Consider the following 22,271-nt stretch of genomic DNA (forward strand, 5'->3'; position numbering starts at 1 on the left):
AAATAACAAATAAACACGATCAAACTTCAGTGAACTCGTCCTCCTTCTGTTACACGTGCGGCTGCCTCTAAGAGAGATAAGAGATGATGTAATGATGACCAAAATGAAATTTCATATCATCTATATATACTAGTCGAATGGGGGTGAATTAGTCCAAAGGACATGTCCCTTCACCTTGCTGGGCCGACTTGATGCCCCAAAGAAAATAAATTTTAATTTAATCTTTTATAGTTTTTCTAGGCTGACCTAGGAGACCTCTTGGCATGCGGGAATACCTCCCGATGCTGTTGATTTGGGGTAGCATCAGATGTGCTCTAGCCACGAAATTTGGTGGGGAGGTTGGGGCACATGAGATCTCCAATACCTAGAAAGGGTTTGGGTAGATTGTAAACAGTTTGAGAAATATTAAAATAATTAATAGTTTTAATGGAGTCCCTAAGTCTAAACTCAGGGAAAATAAAATATTAATGTGAATTAATATAAAACTGTTAGAATGGTCCAAAAGACATGGGTCAAGCTAGATCTAATCTTAGCCGTTGATTAGGGACTTAATCTCGGCTGTTGATATGTCAACGAGAAAAGTATAAGAGGAGGCTTGAGGGTCACTTGGAGAGTACACTAGATGATCAGTCATTCTATTCTCTAGAGCGGGGTTTGCTAAGAGAGATAGAATCAGTGATCGGAGTTGCAGCTGAGGGGCAGTGAGTACAGAGAGATAGAGAGGTAGAGATAGTGACTGGAGATCAATGCAGGAGCCACAGAGAGTGACGCAGTAACAGCCAGGACTCACGCAGGGCCACGCAGAGGCAGACAGGAGCTGCGCAGTGCTTTAGAGAGGCTAGCCTAGTTGATGCAGAGGGCTAGAAGGCTAACGCAGGCCTATTCAGGGTGACGCAGGGCCAGCGCTGGGTAGATAGAGGCTGACGTAGTCCAGAAAGGCAGACGCTGGGGTTTTTCGAGCAGATTGAAGCTGAGGAGATGCTGGAGGGTTTATCCGGGGTTTCAGCCGAGACATTTGTCTTAGACTGAGAGGTACTACTGCCAAGGAAATTCTCTACTGGGTAAGCCGAATTTGGCACCTAGATTGTACTCTGAAATTGCTTAATAAGAAAACCCTTAGATCGCTGCACTGGTTTTCTTGCATTGGGTTTTTCTGGGGACATTGGTCCAAAAATAACAGTGTCATTTTGTGTGCTTGTTTGTGTTTCCTTTAGTTGATGATCTGTAATATGTTGAGCATGCATTAGTGTTTATTTTCAGTATTTACAATTGTAAATAACTTGTTAAGTAACAGAACAAGTAGGTAGGAATAAATCAGTAAACTGCATGGAGGGTTTCTAACTAGTAGACTTAGAAATTTCAACATGGTATCAGAGCATGGTTGCAGATCACAGGAGAACTAAGGACATTAGCCGAGAAAAGCAATAACAGCAGAAAACAACTGTCCCGAGTGACAGAAGTTGTTTCTAGCAGAGCAGCAACAAGGGAAGGGTGATGCAGTGCCTGTGTCATCAAGGGTGAGCTAGGAAGAGGCAACACAGAGGCTAAGGGAGGCAAAGGGAGACTCACGCAGAAGCTAGGAGGGCTGACGTAGTTGGCTGAGGAGGCCGGGTTGCTAGTGCCAGGATTGCGTAGAGCCTAGGAGCTCTCACCTTCAGGTTGCTGGGGTTTAGGAGGTTGTGTGAAAGTTACAGAGTAGAGCTAGTGAGGTATTGTAGTCAGAGCAATACCTGACAGGGCAAGGCCAAGAGGAGGGAGTTGCTACCAAGGGTTTCTAGCTGAGAAATCTGGATCAATGGTGCGGTTGCACAGACGATCAAAGGGGGGCAACTTGACGTTGGTAGAAGGATTTCCAGGTGGGAAATCGAGACTCAAAGGGAGTCTAGAAGAGAACTTCCAGACGGGAAGTAGAGAGACTCAACAGCAGTCGAACCGAGAACTTCCAGACGGGAAGTGGATTGACTCAGCAGGAGTCGAACCAAGAACTTCTAGATGGGAAGTAGAGAGACTCAGCAGGAGTTGAACAGAGAACTTCCAGACGGGAAGTAGACTCAGCAGGTGTTGAACAGAGAACTTCCAGGCGGGAAGTAGAGAGACTTGGAGGAGTCAACAAGAAGAGCAGAGAGATGGCCATGAATGGGCTGAGGGATTAGGACAGGTTGGATGTGGCTTCCAACTTTGTCATCTAGAAGGCCAGGATCCTTTCTGTTCTGTGTGCCATGAGTGCACACACACCACTTGAGCGGAAGTGGGGAGACATCAAGCTGTAGTCAGGGAGACTACAGGCGATGAGGGGCAAAATCCTCGAGGTACCCAACCTCTTGGATTAGACCTTGCTATGGGAGCCCCGAAGAGGAGTAGGAGGACTGCCTGATGTGGGTAGAGACGGATGCAGATGGAGCAACGGAGAGAGCTACAGTGCAGGAGTCCCGAGACAGCGCGAGGCTAGCAGGCTACAACAGTGCAAGAGGCACGGGAGTGTTGCACCAGTGCAGGATGGCATAGAGAGGTGTGCAATGGTGTGAGATGCTGGGAGTTGTTGCAGCAACACAGAGGTCAGAGAGGGAGCACTTGTCAACGACAGAGGGAGCTTCAGCATCAGGAGGGTCTCTAGCCCAACAAAGAGGTCAAAATTGGGAAATCAGTTACTTCTCAGTAACTGAGTTGTAGTGGCAGTGGCAGAGCCATGGGCAACAACACGGATGCAGAGGGAGCTGTCGTACAGATGCAGCAATGGCAATGGCAGAGCCATGAGCAGCAGTACATGATGCAACAATGCAGAGGATGACGGGAAACATGCCTAGCATCAACACAAGAACTGATGCCGGATGATCAGGGTGATACTCAGTGAGGAGTATTGCTAGAGCACAATCCTCACTAAGAGGGAGTGTTGATTTGGGGTAGCATCAGATGTGCTCTAGCCACAAAGTTTTGTGGAGAGGTTGGGGCACACGAGATCTCCAATACCCAGAAAGGGTTTGGGCAGATTGTAAATAGTTTGAGAAATATTAAAATAAGTAATATTTTTAATGGAGTCCCCAAGTCTAAACTTAGGGAAAATATAATATTAATGTGAATTAATATAAAACTGTGTTAGAATGGTCCAAAAGTCATTGATCAACCCAGATCTAATTTTAGCCGTTGATTAGGGACTTAATCTCGACCATTGATATGTCATTAAGAAAAGTATAAGAGGAGGCTTGAGGGTCACTTGGAGAGTACACCAAATGATCAATCATTCTATTCTCTAGAGCGGGGTTTGCTAAGAGAGATAGAATCAGTGATCGGAGTTATAGTTGAGGGGCAGTGAGTACAGAGAGACAGAGAGGTAGAGATAGTGCCGGGAGATTAGCGCAGGAGCCAGAGAGAGTGACGCAGTAGCAGCCAGGACTCACGCAAGGCCACATAGGGGCAACCAGGAGTTGCACAGTGCTTTAGAGAGGCCAACATAGCTGATGTAGAGGGCCAGAAGGCTGATGCAGGCCTACTCAGGGTGACGCAGGGCCAGTGCTGGGCAGAGAGAGGCTGATGCAGTCCAGAGAGGCAGACACTGGGGTTTTTAGGGCAGATTGAAGCTAAGGAGTTGTCGGAGGGTTTATCTGGGGTTTCAACTGAGACATTTGTCTCAGATTGAAAGGTACTACTGCCAACGAAATTCTCTGTTGGGTAAGACGGATTTGGCACCCAGATTGTACTCTGAAATTGCTTAATAAGAAAACCCTCAGATAGCTGCACCAGTTTTCCCACATTGGGTTTTTCCGGGGACATTGGTCCAAAAATAACGGTGTCATTTTGTGTGCTTATTTCTGTTTCCTTCAATTGATGATTTGTAATATGTTGAACATGCATTAGTGTTTATTTTCAGTATTTACAATTGTAAATAACTCGTTAAGTAGCAGAACAAGTAGGTAGGAATAAATCAGTAAAGTGCATGGAGGGTTTCTAACTGGTAGACTTAGAAACTTCAACAGTTGCTACACAAAAAATCAACAATAATCTTCTCAAATAAAACCTCGATGTGTGAGATCCTAGATCTCTCCTAGAAAGAAATAAAAAGATAAAATCTTCTAACCAACTCCCAATGAAAAGTCAAACATTGCATAAAAAATGAGAAATAGGTGGTGGCTATACCACATGTCCCCTCCTCATGGTGGATGTCTCCTTTGTCCAAGCCATAGAACCAAGCAAAACCTATCAAAAGGGATAAGCGCCCTCTCCATATGAATCATCCGATCAAATATATAAAACGTGTTCAATGGAGCCTCTAAGAGTCAAGTGCTGCTCTTCATTGGGGAGTGAATGTCCTTGGGAGACTAAGTCACTAAATGAAAGCCCAATATAGCAAAATGCTCTTGGGAAGTCTCTAAGGCTAGCGAACTCGCTATCCAAGTTGCTAAATCCACCCAACTAGGTGCCAACAAGTAGATCCATGAAACAGGGAGTTAATCCATTGTGTGCTAGCGTAAATCCATGTGCCAGGTCTTCAAAGTAATCTACTAGATACATGAAGAAAGGGGACAGCTCCATCAAACAAGCAATATCAACATGACTGTGTCTTAACATGCATGCCAATAAGAGTAAACCAAGGGAGCGTTCTGCTAGAAGTGGTAGTCAAAGACAGCACAAGTTGACCCATGTGGTAGGAGTATCCACATAACCAAGGGCATCCAAACAACATGGCCCAAACCATGCTAAGCCATGCAAAGTATAGCTGTTGAGAGTGGTAAATCCATATAGAAAGAGGTGGACAGGAGGAGCACTCTACTAGAACCGTGAGCCATGATAACAGGATGCTAATCCAGTGCCATCAGTAAAGCCAAGACCAATCACTTATCATAAATGTCTAACCCTTGAGAGGGCTAGATCAACAGAGAAACCTGTGCAATGTAGAGTGCTCTCTCCCAATGAGGTGTGGACTTTCTGAATATATCATCATAATGCTGGAAATGCCCATATGACCTTGGGTGCTGAAACATAACCAACCAAGATGGTACCATCTCCATGCTAGGTACCATGGGCAATCATAATGATTGGACAAATGTGCAAGCAAATAACTTTCATTAGAATGTCTCAGCACCTACTGACGTGGGCAACAGTTAAACTGTCATAAGGGAAGCAATTCTATCAAAGTGCACATGAAGAATTTGCCCCTAGTCCATAAAATGCTCCATGAATGTCATACTGCAAGCCTTCGACATTTGTGATGAGGCGCCAGCTTCACAAATCAACATTTTTCTTGCTGGAATTGTTTTTTATGGGAGAATTCAATTAGCGTTTTAATGGAATTAAGTTTCCACCTCAGCAAACCTCCTTGGTTTCTCATTTTACTATTTTAGATAATTTATTCTGCAGTATTAATAATGAAAGCATGCTGACCGTGTTTGAGTCGTTGCTAATATTGTATTTTATTTATTCTCAAATGAGTCTGCATATGCTTCTCTTTTGATTCTAATTCATCATATAATGTAATAAGTTAATAACAGATTGGCAAGGATGTTTAAGTCGTTTCTAATATTTTATTTTTCTTAAATGAATCTGCATATGCTCCTCTTTTGTTTCTAATTCATGAAATAATGTAATAACAGATTGGCAAGGATGTTGTGGCAACTTTAAATGAGGCCCTTCAAAGGCAAGGTTTGGATATGCGTGTTGCTGCACTGGTAAGGGTTATCAACTGCAAACTTCAGTAGTGGAGGTTTTCCTTAAGATATTTAAAAAATGTTTTAAGACTGTTTTCTACTGCAGAAAAATATGTTCTGTTTGCATTTACGAAGGATATGCTGTTGTTAGATAGTAAAAGTATTTTATGTCAAATAACTGCTAAATATTCAATGATCAGGATTATGCTTTCTGAGCCATAGTGATGTTGTTTAATATTTTTGCTTCTGTTATATTAGTATATCTATGGAAGTTTCATCAGCTGCTTACTGCACTCACATATATCATCTATTGTCATTGTAAACAGGTTAATGATACTGTTGGAACATTGGCTGGAGGACGTTACTGGAATAAAGATGTCATGGCTGCTGTTATTCTGGGGACTGGAACTAATGCATGCTATGTGGAACGTGCAGATGCAATTCCAGAGGCAAAGGGACTACATCAAACATCTGGCAACATGGTTGTGTTTTAATCGTACCCATATTAAGTCAATTTTTGTCTTTCACAGTTTAAATAGGGTACAGAGTACAGGAAGCCACTGTTGCTCTTTGAGTAGTGTTGACATTCACAACAGCATATAACATAGAAGTAATAGGGTTGTAATGTGATTGATGTTCATTTGGAGGTTTAGAAGTTTCTAATTAATTACAGGTCATAAACATGGAGTGGGGGAACTTCTGGTCTTCACATCTTCCTGTGACTGAATTTGACAAGGCTCTTGATTCCAAAACTATTAATCCTGGTTATCAGGTAAAGTCTCCCTTCAATGAACATAATGAATTTTTAAGTCTGACAGAAGCTCTTAAGAAATTATTGGTATCTAGCACCTAAGTTTGGCAGCATCTGCTGACATTTTTCATTGATACCAGCTATTTGAGAAGCTAATATCAGGATTCTACCTGGGAGACATTGTACGAAGAGTATTGCTAAGAATGTCTGAAGAAACTTCTTTATTTGAACACAATGTTCTGCCCAAGCTTTTGGTTCCCTTCATATTAAGGCAAGCTACTGCTCTAACTTTTATTAGAATGATGTGGCCTGGATTGTATTACTGTAGATTCTAGAATTATCTTTCACCATGTTTGGAGTTTCGTGCTTTATTTGTTTTTTTCTATTTTTTTTCCAGGAGAGGATAACATAAAGTGCGTTAACTAAGTGAATGTGATTTTGTAACATCTATTGGACTTACTTCATATATGCACATAGTGACAAATCTTGCAATGATAAACATGAAAGAACAGAAAGGAACTATAATGTGCTTGCAATAAAAAGTACAATAGCAAATGAATTTTGCTTTCCTAAATGATAAAAAGACTGTCCAATGAAAATCATTAGTTTGGGGAATTGCTTTATGATTAATGGTCAAATGTTTCTTAACCTCATCAATTCACTATTTGTGGAGAGTCATATAACTGATGCAAACCTCCATATGCCGGTTCAATTCTAACATGTTATGGTGAAGTGTGGCTCACATGATGAGCCATGTTACCCACTGTTACCCACCAAAAGTGGGTAATGATAATCCCATATAGAAAAAAAATTCTCCTATATTGGATGGCCAGCCAGCCAACAACCCTATACATTACTAAGTGACGATGATGTGCCACATTCCTCTTCCATTTGCATAGGTCATATACCTCTCACCAACCAACATTCCTCTTTGAATGAAAGTGGGCTACCACTTGACAGGTACTTTAACCATTTTGCGATCAAGTGCTTCTACTTAGTGTCTTGGGAATTCTTATGTGGATAAAGGGGTTATCTAGATGATTGACAGATCTTGACTGTAAACCTGGTCTCTCACCTTACCAGGGGGTCAGTCTTTAGCCCTAGTCGAGCGGGACCTCCTCTAAGGTCTTATGGAATAGGAGGGGCACTACTTGAGAAATTTGGATTGAAGTAGCATTTCCATAACCATTCCATACTTAGCATCTTTCATCCCTTCCATGATATGACATCCATCCTTCAAGTTAACTGTCATTGGTTCATTGGGATTTGGCACTCATACATCCACAACCTTGAGTCGGGCCGAAAAACTTTGCCTGGGAGGTTGATGAAACTACAAGAAAGGTAAGAGCATGGCCACGACAAAAGAAAAAGAAAAGTAAAATGAAAAAGATGGCTGAGACTTAATTAGCACATGGGCAAAAGCGTAGCATGAGCTCTACCCCCCTCATTTGTTGAAGAATCTAGGGCATATTGAATCAATGAGATTCTTCTTGTAGTATAACTATTTGTGAAGTATTTGACTTTTGCTTATCTTAGAGTGTGTCTTCTTTAGTTTATCAAATAGTTACCAAAAACAAAGAGACAAGAACACAAAGTGTTGGCATTCTGCCAGGGCCAGAACCTCTCCCTCTTGGAGAGAAAAACCCGCCCAAAATTCTTCTTATAGAGATTCCAATTGATGAACACCAAGACCATGACCCTTGACTGACTGAGCCACTCTACGACCAAGACACCAATCCTCTTCTTGCATCGCTGTGATCGTCATCATCACTGCACTTTTTCCGAGATCATCATTGTGTTTGCACCACCGAGATCTTTACTGTTGTTGTATCTCGAGACAGAGTATTCCTATCGGACTACTTAGATCCTTTTCATAACAATGATTACGATGCTCCTCCTTACTTTTATTGAGACTATGACTGTGCTCTTCTTGCATTGAGATCATACTTTCCAATGCATCAAAATAATCATCACTGTATAACTGCTTCATAATGGTATGGTTCTCTCTCGTATATACACCAAGACTTGACTGCATTTTGAATAACTTTGTTGAAGACTGCAATCACAATGAAACCGAGACAAAGTATGACTGAGTTTGAATGTCGAGAATATACCTTGACTGCGGTTGAGTATTTGAACATATATCTCACATTGTTTGCGATGGCGTTGAATGCTATAATCATTAAAACCCCAGATAGTGATTGTGTTACTGAAACAGCGTTTGCGTGGAGGCAGTGTAGGGATACCAAGACAACGTTTGCGTGGAGATAGTGTAGTGATACCGAGACAGTGTTTTCCACTGCGACAAAGTACCTATATTACAGTGTAATCATCTATATATATATATATATAGATTAGGAGCATGTGCCACTGTAATATCCATCAAAGATTATACAAACCTTCTTTAATCGAAACTTGCAACCTTGACTTCATGCAAGATCCCACTGTGCCATTTGAAGTTTCAGTGTGTCCGAAAGATTGCTTTTTTTTTTAACTCTGAGCTTATACGCTTATTCATAGTGGGTTGACCCACTCATTTAAGCCGACGTGTCATGGTGACCCTCTTATTAAGCCGACATATAATCCATGTATGCTTTGAAGCCGTCTTCACTATTTTTCACGTCGTTTAATTGGCAGTTCTCTTCTTTGGAGGATGGTGCCTGTCTTGGAGGGTTGCTTGACACTAGGTCGACATATGTAAATTACATAATTTTGACTCTTTGACTTTCCTAGACCTATGGAATGAGCAAGAAACTCATTCATATAATTTACAAAAATAATATTTCTTTTTCTTGACAAGTACAAAGATCAAAATTACATTGACAAATACCGAACCTAGATACACTTTTCTTCAACATCATTAACCATCACTCAATTCCTAAGCACTAGATGCCCCATCTCATCATAAGGAACCCTTGCATGTCCCAACCTTGATGGGCAATAAATTGGCTCATCTTAAAAGGGTAAATAAATGCTATATCATAAAAAGAAAGCTTGGATCGTTGAACTATGATTTGTATAAAAGCATTATCCAAAAGAAGTAAAAGGCCCACCATAGGGATGGAAAAAGAAGGATGAGGAAAAGAGTAACTCATGCCTCGACGATTTCTCCCTCAATTACGTCTATACACTCAAGATGTGGACCTCCATCCATTGGTCCCCTAGCCATGACACTTAGCCATGAAGTCATTCCCCTTTCTTCCAACATATTGCCACCAACACCTATGAAGTGAAGGGTTGACCTTGGAAATCTCACCTTCCCTTAGGGGTTGGAAGCAACTAATAGGGTTGATTCCACCTCTCACAATGTAGGGAATGTTATCCACCAAAATGGATAACCCTATAGGAGAAAACTTTTCTCCTATATTGGACAACCAACCAACCAACAACCCTACACATTCCTTAGCGATGATGATGCACCACATTCTTTTGCCATGTGCACAGGTTACTCACCTCTCACCATTCGACATTCCTCTTGAATGAAGGTGGTCTGCCACTTGACATGTACTTTAGCCATTTTGCAATAAATTGCTTTTACTTAATGTTTTGGGCATTCTAACATGGATAAAGGGGTGATCTAGATGATTGACTGATCTAGACTGTAAACTTGTTCTCTCACCTTACTAGTGGTTAGTCTTTAGCTCTAGTCTAGTGGGACCTCCTTTGAGGCCTTAGGGTTATAAAGAGACACTACTTGGGGAACTTGGATTGAAATAGCATGTGCATAACCATTCCATACTTAAATTTTTCATCATTCCCTTGAAGTTGATACCACATCCATTCTTCGGGTTAACTGTCATTCGTCCATTGAGATTTGGCATTCATTCATCCACATCCTTGAGTAGGGCTGAATTTTTTTTCCATGGAGGTTGATGCAACTACAAGAATGATAAAAGCATAAAATGGGCACAAGAAAAGAAAAGGAAAAGTTAAAATGCAAACGATGGCCAAGAGATAATTAGCATATGGGAAAAATCCTAGCATTATCTCTACCCCCCTCATTAGCCATCACCCAGTTCTTGACCACTTTATGCTCCATCTCATCATAAGGAACCCTTGCATGTCCCAACCCTGATGAGTGAGAAACCAAATCTTCTTAAAGGGGTAAATATATGATCATAAAAACTATGTTAATTTTAGGTATGTTCTATGCTTGGAGCAATTTATTTCAATTTTCATAGTTAGCTCAATATCTTTTCCAGATTAGCTATTACATCAGCATTAAAGTAAACTGCAGATAGAACATAAACATAAATCGTAGAAGACAATCCGAGACAAGAGGACACAAGATGTGGCGCTAGCCAGGGACAAACCTCAATGTGGGGAAACCCTTGATCAATTCTTCTTATATGTTCTTCAATAGTTCAATAGAGAGAGAGAGATAGTACATTTACAACAAAAGTCAACACTTTGACTTATATAGATAAGAGCATAGATCATCTCTAAGAAGATGATACATGAGATCAGTTGAAGACATGCTGTTTCAACTGATTCTCCAAGGTGACTCCACCTATCATTGTGTTGCATCTCGTCATCATGCTGCACCTCATCGTGTTGCACCCATCATCACAACGCTGGACCTCATGACCATGCTGTACACATCATATTGCTGCACCTTATGCTGCACTGCTGTCCCATGTGCCATTGTTGCACCATGCTGCCACAATTGTCCCATGTGCCATACTGTACTAAGCACCATGCCTAGCTGTCCCATTTGCTTGCTGCATCTTGCTGTTGCTGCTATCCCATTGTGTCATTGCTGCACAATGTCATTGCTGTCCTATTTATCATGCAACTGTCCCTTGCAGCTTCATGCTTGCCACTGCTGCCTAGTTATATTGTTGTAGCTGCTGTCCCTAACAGTCATGCTATCCCAATTGTGCTGTCCCAACATGCTGCTGTCCATAATGACATTGCTGTCCCATCATTGTGCTGCTGCTGTCCACTACTATCATCGCTGTCCCATCATTGTGCTGCTGCTGTCCATTGCTGTCATCGCTGTCCCATCATTGTGCTGCTGCTGTCCATTGCTGTCCCATCATCCAGAACAGCCTTCTATGAGGGCAACCTTCACACAGACCTTGCTGCCTCTTCACACAGTCCTCAAGGAGCAAATCCGAGCTCCTTTCCTTTTCTCTCCAACAGTCACAAGGGTGACCTTAACGTCCCCTCTTCTTTTGCTGAAGTAGACCTTGTATTGTGGCCTTCTAGCCTAGCATACCGACCCTCCTAACAGCAGCTCGGTCCTCCAAAAGACCCATGGCTTTTGTTGCGGCTAGGACCTATTAGGGCAGCGTATATCCTCCTCTTGATTACCCTTGAGACAGCGTGGAGGATTGGGGTATGACTGCGTCCTCTAGGTTAGGTTAGGGCTCCTTCTTTGATAGCGTTAGGGCTGCCTTTAGATCTGCATTAGGGCTGCCTTTAGGTCTGCGTTAGGGAGCCTTTAGGTCTGTGTTAGGGCAGCCTTTAGGTCTGCGTTTTAGTAGGGACCAGTGTATAGGTTTAGGGCTCCTTCTCATGATTGCGTCCTTTAGATTAGGGCAACGTATTTCTTCTTCTTAACTGCGGCTAGGGCAGCCTCTTTTCCTCTAACGTCTAGGGCTTCCACTCCTAGATTTCTCTTCCATTAAAACCCAAGACAAATGGAGATAAATCAAGATAGAAGTGTATGTGAAATGACTCTCAAGTCATCTCCTTTTATACTAAAAGGTTGAGCACATGTGGGGTTTATTTGGTTGTTGGCCGACCTTGACGAATTGTCTTATAACACAAATAAATTCATAACTCCATGAATACTTATCGAAATCGAATGATCTTTAGATCAATCCTACACCTCTCGATGAGAGGGATCCAAGAAAAATATCAGCTGCCATAAATAAGATGACTCACATGGAGTTTGGCCCTAGTTGCCAATTTTAACAAACTAATCTTGGGCCCTTGAGCTATGCACCATATAAAAGAATTAGCATTATTATTTAGTTCTGTTCTTCATCAAGACAAATGCTAATAAGAAGACCACAATGCAAGCATAAGAACACCAGATGTAGGCTACTAGCTAGGGCCTAAACTATTGAGAAATCATTGCAATTAGATTAGGGTTTGATTCCTCTTTCTTGATAATTACTTGTGATTTATGTTGGCTTCGTTTACTTCTTTATTATCTTATCTTTCATCAAGCAATTACCATATTAAGTGTGTATGAAGATCACAAAACAAGAGACACAAGATGTAGGCACTATGCCAGGGAAAAACCCCCCTCGAGGGGAAAACCCAGTCAAAATTCTCTTCCTTCAATAGTATTCTTTGAGACTCTTCAACCTAGACAAAGACCAAACCTTCCCTCCACACCAAGTCAGCCTTCCAGAACTTCGACCCCTTTGCAACAACACTTCCTTCCCAACAACTTTGACTATGCAGCAACTTACGACATCAGGCAACAACTGGCAGCAACAATACTTGGAAGACTTCGATCTCCCAAACTAGGGCACGAAACAGAGAGAGTAGCTCCAAAACTTTGATTTTCTTCTTCTCCTTAGACTTGACCCAACTCGCACTTCCTTTAGGCTTCTTCTTCCTACTTCGCACTTCTCCAGCTTCCTTAGAGATATCGAACTAGCTTGAGATGAGATGCTCCAAATGAATTCAACTTCCTTCTATTTATAGGCTCCAAGTGAGGTCGAATTAGTGTCCATAGGCTGACTTGATTTCTTCTAGGCCGACTTGGTGTGGAGGTTACATAAATTATATTTGACTCAATACTAAACCTTTTTACATGATTCAAAAGCCCAAGAAGGGTCTCTTTAAATGTACAATGACTCTATAGATTCAATATGAATCCTAGGAGTCCACAATGGGGGTTTTGATTAATATAATGATGACCCAAGCATGAAACCCATGCTTTAATAAGTCATTGATACAATAATAAAAAATCTTTTCTTTATGCTTTTGACAAGTACATTACATGATAACTCAAATAAATTAATGAAGACCGAACCTAGTTTTTCCAACAAAAACCTCTCCTAGAGAGGAAAACCCACGAAAATCTCTTCTTATAGAATTTCAATGAAGACTTCCAAGACCTTGACCTTTTACCCAAGACAAAACCTTCCAAGAAATGAACCAGCCAAACCTCAAAAGAAACTTTGCAAAATCTGGACTGAGGAAACCCTAGCTCCTCCAAGGAACTCGCACATGTGAGCAGGTAGAGACAAAAATCAACTTCTTTTCCTCCTTGGCTGGCCTCCACAAAAATTCGCTTCTCCTTCTCTTCTTCGCTAGATTAGACCACCTTATCTTCTTTGCTAGGATTAGAGATATATCTTGATATATGTGTGTCTCAAATGAGAGGAGGTTACTCTTTATATAGGCTTCCTTGAGGGCGGATCAGGCCTCTTTAGGCTGACTTGAGGAAGGCTAGCCGACCCATCTCTTGAAGGCTTCTAGACACAATGAATTACAATAATAATTTTTCTTCTTTCTTACATGGGCCCTATTACCCACCACTTTGTCGGTGATATCCATAGGAGAAAATTTCTCCTAGATGGTCCTCAGTTGGCCACCAACAACCCCTTGTAGCCACCAAATAGCTCAATGTGCTATTTCTCTGGTATCTGAGCTAGCCGTGTGGTCCCTTGGTCATCTGTTATGATTGTTTGTTTGAAGGTGGCTTTCCTACCCACAAGGTATGGATTTTCATTGTGTAGATGGGTATTTTTGTTTACTTATCATGGACACTTGTGGGCATGGATTAGTGAGGGGATTCAATGGAAAGAGTGGACTAGGTTTATGCTCTTGTCTCTTTTGCCCAATTTGATGGTTAACCTTGTATCCTAACCTTGTATCCTAGCCCCATGCGATCTCCTTTATTGGCTACTAAGCTTTTGGGATGGCACTACATGGGAAACCCTGATTTTGGTTGTGTGGTCCTGCTTCCTAATACCATATACATTACTCCCCTTTTGCTCATTACAGCCCCATTCATCATTTTTCCCATCTGGGTCCACAAGCGGTTAGCTTCCCCCTCCCCTTGTCCACACCTTCGGTCGGGCCTGAAATGATGCCCCAGAGGTTGATGCAGCTAACAAGAAAAGAAAAAAGCATAATTTGGCCACTCTCAACAGGAAATGTACCACAAAATGCAAAAGATGGCCAGGACATACAAATTTAGCATGTGGGCAAAAGCCAAACATGAGCTCTACCCCTTTATCTCTGGCCATCACCCTAGTTCCTATGGGCCCTAGATGAGCCCCCCTCCATCATTAAGGAACCCATGATTGTCCCAACGCTTGGTGGGCAATGAACCACCCCACCTTAAGGGGGTATCTACTGCTATATCCACATCATGCTCTAATCCCCTGAAGCTCCAAGCAATTATAAAAGAAAAATCAATAAAGGGCAAAAGGCATATGAAAAAGGGTGGAAGAACAAAGGCCGGGGTAAACCATGTAAGACAATTGTTGGAATTTCTAAGTCTAACTGTTAGAAATCCTTCCTGTACTTTCTGATTTATTTCTTCCTACTTGTTTTGTTAATTAACAAGATATTTATAATCTAAATATTGAAAATAAATAGAATTACAGTCTCAACACATACAGATCATCAATTGAAGGAAAAACAAGCACACAAATGACACTGTTATTTTTGGACTAATGTCCTTGGAAAAACCCAATGTGGGAAAACTGGTGCAGCTATCTGAGGGTTTTATTATTAAGCAGTTTCAGAATACAATCTGGGTGCCAGAAATGGCTCACCCAACAGAGAATGCCCTCGACAGTGGTACCTCTCAGTTGGAGACAAATATCAACCCTAATCTGCCCCACGAAATCTCCCAACGTCAGCCTCTGGGGTCTGTGTCAGCCTCTATGGCCGAGTGTCAGCCTTTCTGGCCCAGCATCAGCATCTCTGGGCTCTCCGTCAGCCTCTGGAGCCTCTGCGTCTCCCACGCTGGCCCTCCTCAGGCTCTGCGCAGCTCCTGGCTGCCTCTGCGTGGCCTCTGGCTGCTTCTGCATGGCCTCTAGTTGGCTCTGCGTCAACCCTCTCCCGGCTTCTGCGCTGATGCTCTCGGTACTATCTCTTCCTCTCTGCTACTGCATTCACTACCCCTCAGTTGCAACTCTGATCACTCCGATTTCCTCAGCAAACACTGCCCTAGAAAATCGAATTCTTGATCAACTCGGTGTGTTCTCCAAGTGACCCTCAAGCCTCCTCTTATACTTTTCTCGTTGACAATTCAACGGCCGAGATTAAGTCCCTAATCAACGGCTAAGATTAGATCTGGCTTGATCCATGACTTTTGGACCATTCTAACTCAGTTTTATATTAATTCACATTAATATTTTATTTTCCCTAAGTTCACACTTAGGGACTCCATTAAAAATATTAATTATTTTAATATCTCCCAAACTGGTTAAATTCTGCCCAAACCATTTCTACGTTTTGGAGATCTCATGTGCTTTAGCCTCTCCACCAATTTTTGTGGCTAGAGCACATCCGATGCTACCCCAAATCAACACTCCCTCTTAGCGAGGATTGTGCTCTAGTAATACTCCTCACTGAGCATCACCCTGATCATCTGGCATCGGTCCCTGTGCTGATGTTAGGCCTGCTGCCTAACATCCTCTACATTGCTGCATCATGTATTGCTACCCATGGCCCTGCCACTGCCACTGCCACTTCTGCATCTGTACGACAGCTCCCTCTGCATCTGTGCTGCTGCCCATGGCCTTGCCACTGCCACTGCTGCATCTGCATTGCAACCCCTCTCATCATGCTGCATCATGCTGCCCATAACACTGCCACTGCTAACTGCTGCATTGCAACTCAGTTATTGAGAAGTAAATAACTGGTCTCCCAACTCTGACATCTCTGTCAGGCTAGAAACACTCCCGATGCTAAAGCTCCCTCTGTCACTAACAAGTGCTCCCTCTCTGACCCTTACACTGCTACAACAAATCTGTGCATCTCGCACTGCTGTCTCACACTGTCCTGAGACTCCTGCACTGTAGCTCTCTCTGTTGCTCCATCTACATCCGTCTTTATTGACATCCGCCAGTCCTGCTACTCCTCTTCGGGGCTCCAGTAGCAAGGTATAATCTAAGAGGTTGAGTACCTCGAGGATCCTGCCCCTCATCGCCTGTAGTCCATCTGGCTACAACTCAATGTCTCCCCATTTCCTTTCAAGTGGCTATGAGCACTCATGGCACAGTCATCATCTGCCTCCACTTCTTTCTCCACCCTTGCTGGCGCAGCCTGTTAGGTCTCTATACTACTAGTGTAATCCCTTATTGTTATTAGTGCAACCCCCTTATTATGTTGTTGTGCCCATGTAGTCCCCATATTGTTATTATTGTGCCCCATAGAAGCCCACTATTGTTATTATTGTGCCCTTACATTATTATTGTTATGTCAGCTCTGATTATATTATGACCCCTTAGACTCTTATATATAGAAAGGAAGTCTTGTCATTTGTATCATCCAAGAACTATTCATTTGTGTAATGTAAAGGAGGTTGCCCTCTCGAAGAGACTTATTTTGAAGACATTGATCTCTCTTTTCTATCTTTTTGTGAGTTGGTTTCATAACATTTGGTATCATAGCTTTGGATTCTAGGGTTTCGTTGCTCCAAACGGGTCATCGTGGCATTAACTTTATTTCTGCAATGTTTCAGAAGCCCAAAAAAAACTCATTTGAGCCGAAAGCGCATTGAACCTCGGGTCTGCATTTCAGATCTTGTCTCGCTATATTTTTAGCAGTGTTGATAATATCGCCGATATTTCGGCGAAAATCGTAAATATCGCGCGATTTTCTCTAAAACGAAATTTCGGCTATAAAATATCGCGCTATTTTGTAATTTCGAAAATCTCGCGAGATTGCCGAGATTTCGGCGATATTTGTATAAAAATCGCGCGACGATGGTGAATCTCGCCGGCAAGGTTTATAAATTAGGTTTTTTGTAACTTGTTTACCGTCAAACCGTGATTACATTTTCGTGAGCTGGAGAGAGACCCTGCGAGTGCGAACAGTGCGGAGGGTTTGAAGTTTTTGGCTGCGAAGGAGGGTTTAAAACTTTAAACTTTACAGCGGCCAGCCTACAGGTATGCTGCATGCACGTCATTCTATATGCATGGAGAGTCGAACGTCAACGCACAGTCTATAACTTATAAGTTATTACAGTGATCGCAGTGTTTGTCTTGACTCTTCTACAGTCATCGCATGGCTCTTATTTATCCCATGGCTCTTATTTATTGATCGCATGGCTCTTATTTATCCCACTGTCCACATATGTTATCTATGGCTTGCCTCTATTCTGTGAGCATTGCTCATAGATTCTTAAATGCCCAAACTGTGATTAAAAATTCTCCTCGGCCTTGGTTCACGAGATGTGAACATTCCTTGCTGTTCTGTGTCTTGTTTCTGAAATCAAATAATCACCGAATTTAATTAATATTTATCTGAAATGAAATGTTTTGAGTCTTGACTTATATTTAATATTTATAGTGATTTCGTCTAGACATGAAGGGACACGTCTTCTGGGAGCAGGCCGACTTCAATTACTGGTTTATTTTTTTGGTCGACTAGGCTGCAAAAAAAAATTTCTAACTTAAAAATTCATTATCTCCTCAACCACCGGGAGTTTGAGGGCGAGTAAGGGCTCATTAGCAAGATAAAAATATACTCTATAAGACGGTATAGGTCTCACTGTGGAAAGATGACTCCAAGGTGTCAAAAAATTATTTTCTTTGTGACTGCTCTTTGAAATATTTAGTGCAGACTCATAATGCACTAGAAGTCTGTCCTTCTGCTTTGGAATCTTGGCTCTGGCTCTTAAAAGCTGGGATGACATTTCCCTCTTGGTGTGTCAAATAGTCAATCTTCTTTACTGTCTGTAAGAATGCTGTCTCCTTCAGTGCTGCAGCTTGGTTAACATCCCAAATTGGCATTCAATGCATCACTGAACCAAAAGTCAATAATTCCAAAATATCAAATTGACACAATTCAATATGGCTTTTCAACTACTCTTCCTGAATCCTGAGTGCTTGAGCTCTCTCTCAATAAGTGGAAATATTGGCTTCTTCTTTGTAATGGAAGGTCAACTCTCCTTCCCTCTATTGCTATTCCCCCTTCACATGAACCAACTAAATCTCATCGAAGAACCCTTTCTCTGTCCATCTCCTCCCTTCATAGAGGGCCAAAGGAAGTCGAAGAAGCGTTATCGCACACTCATTGTTTATGTGGCGATCCTGTACAGTGGTACACTTCTCTACCAGCTCTCTATATGCAAGGTGACCCAAGAAATATTTACAACACCTTCCTTGGGTGTTAGTGTTCTTTCATGCATGAAATGATCTTTTAGGCGTATTTCCTTTTTGCCACATGGCAACCTCTAATTGGCACAGAATTGGTCACATGGTTAATGATCTTTGTTGTCAGCTTCTTCGTTCTTGCAATGCAAGTGGAGATTTTCTTTTTTGAAGCCCTAAGCCTATGCTGCCTTTCATTTTGCATTAGCACTAATGGAGAGTGTAGAGGGTAGGTCCTTGTGCTTTAGTGTCACATAGCCTCTACCTGTAAACCTGTATAAAGATATGGCTGAACCTGTAAAATTGCAGCGTTGCAGTTATACTGTTAACTTATACTGTTATTGCTCTTACACTTTTAATTTTTAAAAGCTAGGCTATTAAAAAATTAATTTTCTTTCAAGACCTTTGGATTTTTCTTGTAGAACTTTGTTAAAGTTTAGTCCATTTGTCTTTGAAGAATGAGGATTTGATAATGAGACCTGCACCCATGGAATTTCGTAAATTCGTATTACTTATTAAGTTATTAAGTTACTAATTCCAAATTTTTTTTGGTGCTGTAGGTTTCCTTTTGAGTTAGCGGCTAACAGCAATACAAAAATACAAATATGCCAAAAAACTTGGACCCATTTTGGGAGTATGGGATCCCTGATGGTGGGACAAATCGTGCATATCTTTAATGCAAATTGTGTGGGGACAAGATGACAGGTGGGGTTACACGACTGAAATACCATCTTGCTAGACTCCCTGGACATGATGTTGGCATTTGTAGAGTTTCTAGTCCGGAGCTTATACGAAAAGCTCTTGAGGCAATTGAAGAAAAGGACAGAAAGAAGGAAGAGGCGGAAAGAAACAAAGCTGAACGTGCAGGTAGATCCTTTGGGATATCTTCTCATGATTTTGATGTTCAGGGTAGTGGCCCTACTGGCGCTAGTGGGAGGGGCTCCACAACTGGCACACCATCACATGCTAGTGTGAATGCGAGGTCATCATTTTTTGTTCCACGAACAGGAGCTGGAGCACAACCTGGCATAAAATCGCTTGTCAAAAAAAAGGAGAAGGAAGAAGCAGATAGAGTCATGGGGAGGTGTATTTATTGGAGCGACTTACCTCTCAGCATCACAAAAACCAATCCATTTTGGCAACCAATGTGTGATGCTATTGCTGTTGTGGGCCCAGGGTACAAAAGTGCCACATATGAGGAGTTGCGGGGGCCAATTCTTCAAGCAGAAAAAGAGGACATCAACTCTAGATTGGCGGAGTTGAAACAGACATGGGAAGTCACTGGATGCACAGTGATGTCTGATGGTTGGACAGATAGGAAGGGTAGGACCCTTCTAAATTTCTTGGTACATTGTCCTAAAGGTACCATGTTTATTAAATCGTTGGATGCATCAGAACATATCAAAGATGCAGCAACGATATGTGAGTTGTTAGATGGGTTCATTCAGGAGATTGGTGTGCAGAATGTGGTGCAAGTCGTACCAGACAATGCAGCTAATTATGTGTCTGCCGGCAGAATGCTTATGGAGAGGCATCCCACATTGTTCTGGACTCCATGTGCAGCGCATTGTCTTGATTTGTTGCTTGAGGATATGGGGAAACTCTCCTTCATCAAGGAGGCAGTTCATATGGCTAGGAGCATCCCCAAGTTTATTTATAACCATGCTATTGTTCTTAGCCTTATGAGGAGGTTCACAGGAAACAAGGAGTTGCGGCGTCCTGCCATCACACGTTTTGCCACAACCTTTATTACTCTTCAGTCTTTGCTTCGATGTCAGTACGAGTTGAAGCAAATGTTTGTGTCTAATGATTGGCGTGGTTGTAGATACAGCAGGAGACCTGATGGGAAAGCCATTGAAAAAATGGTGTACTCTGAGACATTTTGGCGTGGAGTAGAAGAAGCATGTGCAGTTAGCGAACCTATAGTAAAGGTTCTTAGATTGGTGGATGGAGAGAAGCCTGCAATGCCTTATTTGTATGAGGGCATGGATAGGGCCAAGGAGGCCATTCGTTCCTATTATGCAGACAAGGGTTCTGCTGGCCTTAATAGGCAGATGATGTTATGGGATGTGATCGATAGTCGGTGGACAGGGATGCTTCATCGACCCATTCATGCAGCAGCACTCTTCCTCAACCCTGCATTTGCATACAAATGCAATTTTCGTTTTGATGGCGAGGTGATTGAAGGGCTCCATTCCTGTATTGAGAGGATGGTACCTGATTCTGAGCTTCGTCTCAAAATCAGCCGCGAGATACATAATTATCAGGATTGTGTTGGCCTATTTGGCTTTGATGATGCCATTAAGGAAAGGGCCCTCTTCATGCCACGTAAGTGACAAGTCATCACTCATTAGAAATTATAAATTTGAATTTAATTATGTTTTAACTTTTAAGTTTTTGAATTTTTTATTTCATTATTTTGTTGTAGATCTTTGGTGGCGAAGCTATGGTGCAAGGGTACCAAATTTGCAAAATTTGGCTATACGAATCTTGAGTCAAACATGTAGCTCTTCAGGGTGTGAGCGCAATTGGAGTGTATTTGAGAAAATACACGCCAAAAAGCGCAACAGGTATAACTTTGAACTCAAGCCTTCAGTTGAGCAATTACACTTATTGTAATTTTTAATTTTTAATTTATGACCTTCAAGTGTCAAGACTCAAGAGTCAAGAGTCAAGACTCATTACTTTTTTTGACACTCTTACAGGTTGGAGTTCGCACGCCTCAACGATTTGGTGTATGTGCATTACAACATCCGACTTCGAGTGAGGCAAATAGAATCACCAGTGGATCCAGATGCCATTTCCTTAGACAATATTGATGTATTGTCTCCGTGGAGGGTGGAGTCTCAGGAGCCCATATTGGAGGAGTCACCTTCATGGTTGGAGGAGCCAGTGGCAGATGATCCATTAGAGCAGGGGCAGCAAGAGGAGGACTCGGAGTCAGAGGAGCAGCAGCACTTAGAGGAGGAGCAGGAGGAGCTGGAGGAGGACACTGCGGGAGCATCAGCATCAACACCATCTGCTATAGATATAGGAGAGCATAGCTCCATGCCTATCACTCATTATTTGACATTAGGTGCAGAGGCAGTGTCAGGGCCTTCTACTACTAGGGGCAGGCCTGACAAACAGCCCATCATGTTTTCCCGTAAAAGGGGGAGAGGGCAGTAGATAGATAGCTGCTAGTTTTATTTGTTATGCTACATGTAACTCATGATGATGAGATACTTTTATTATTATATGTGATGTTATTTTGTATTGGTTCTCCACATTTGAGTCCTTGAATGGACAATTATCAGGGATTAGCACGATTTGGTATCGCCTTTGATATATCATTTCTATTTGACATCATATATATCAGTGTTTTCTTCATATTTATGTGCCAATGTGTTTATTTCATGTTGTTATTGCTTTATATGTTTAAAAATCTGAAAAAAATGAATATAGTATGCATTTTTTATGCTTGCTTTTGTTGTTTAAATTCTGAACATGAAGATGTTGCTTTAAAAATTAAAATAGTTTCTTGAGTGTTTGCTGGGCACTGTATAGTTATACTCATTTAATGCCAATTTTTTGTTTTTT

At 41.8% G+C, this 22,271-nt stretch overlaps 2 protein-coding genes across 3 annotated transcripts in view; both read left to right on the top strand.

Moving 5' to 3' along the window:
- Window positions 1-22,271, top strand: part of LOC149194709 (hexokinase-1-like) — a 258,104-nt gene that overhangs the window by 174,418 nt on the left and 61,415 nt on the right. For both annotated transcript variants that reach the window (XM_089405146.1, XM_089405145.1), the window contains exons 4-7: window positions 5,586-5,660; window positions 5,966-6,121; window positions 6,313-6,411; window positions 6,531-6,661. In XM_089405146.1, the coding sequence (XP_089261272.1) occupies window positions 5,586-5,660; window positions 5,966-6,121; window positions 6,313-6,411; window positions 6,531-6,661 (461 nt within the window). The remainder of the gene's footprint in view (window positions 1-5,585; window positions 5,661-5,965; window positions 6,122-6,312; window positions 6,412-6,530; window positions 6,662-22,271) is intronic.
- LOC149194710 (uncharacterized) lies at window positions 19,382-22,239 on the top strand. Its single transcript, XM_089405144.1, has 3 exons — window positions 19,382-21,020; window positions 21,121-21,262; window positions 21,398-22,239. Exons 1-3 carry the CDS (start codon window positions 19,391-19,393, stop codon window positions 21,858-21,860), a joined length of 2,235 nt encoding a protein of 744 aa, XP_089261270.1. The 5' UTR covers window positions 19,382-19,390; the 3' UTR covers window positions 21,861-22,239.

This window comes from Pinus tabuliformis, chromosome 2_2 (assembly GCF_031772625.1).
Source record: "Pinus tabuliformis cultivar Carrire ecotype Pingquan chromosome 2_2, CPIR1, whole genome shotgun sequence".
NCBI classification, from domain to species: Eukaryota; Viridiplantae; Streptophyta; class Pinopsida; order Pinales; family Pinaceae; genus Pinus; species Pinus tabuliformis.

Coding starts and splice junctions, on each gene's coding strand:
- LOC149194710 (XM_089405144.1), top strand. CDS start 19,391: ATGACAGGTGGGGTTACACGACTGAAATACCATCTTGCTAGACTCCCT. Junction 21,021..21,120: donor AAGGGCCCTCTTCATGCCAC/GTAAGTGACAAG, acceptor ATTTTGTTGTAG/ATCTTTGGTGGCGAAGCTAT. Junction 21,263..21,397: donor CACGCCAAAAAGCGCAACAG/GTATAACTTTGA, acceptor ACACTCTTACAG/GTTGGAGTTCGCACGCCTCA.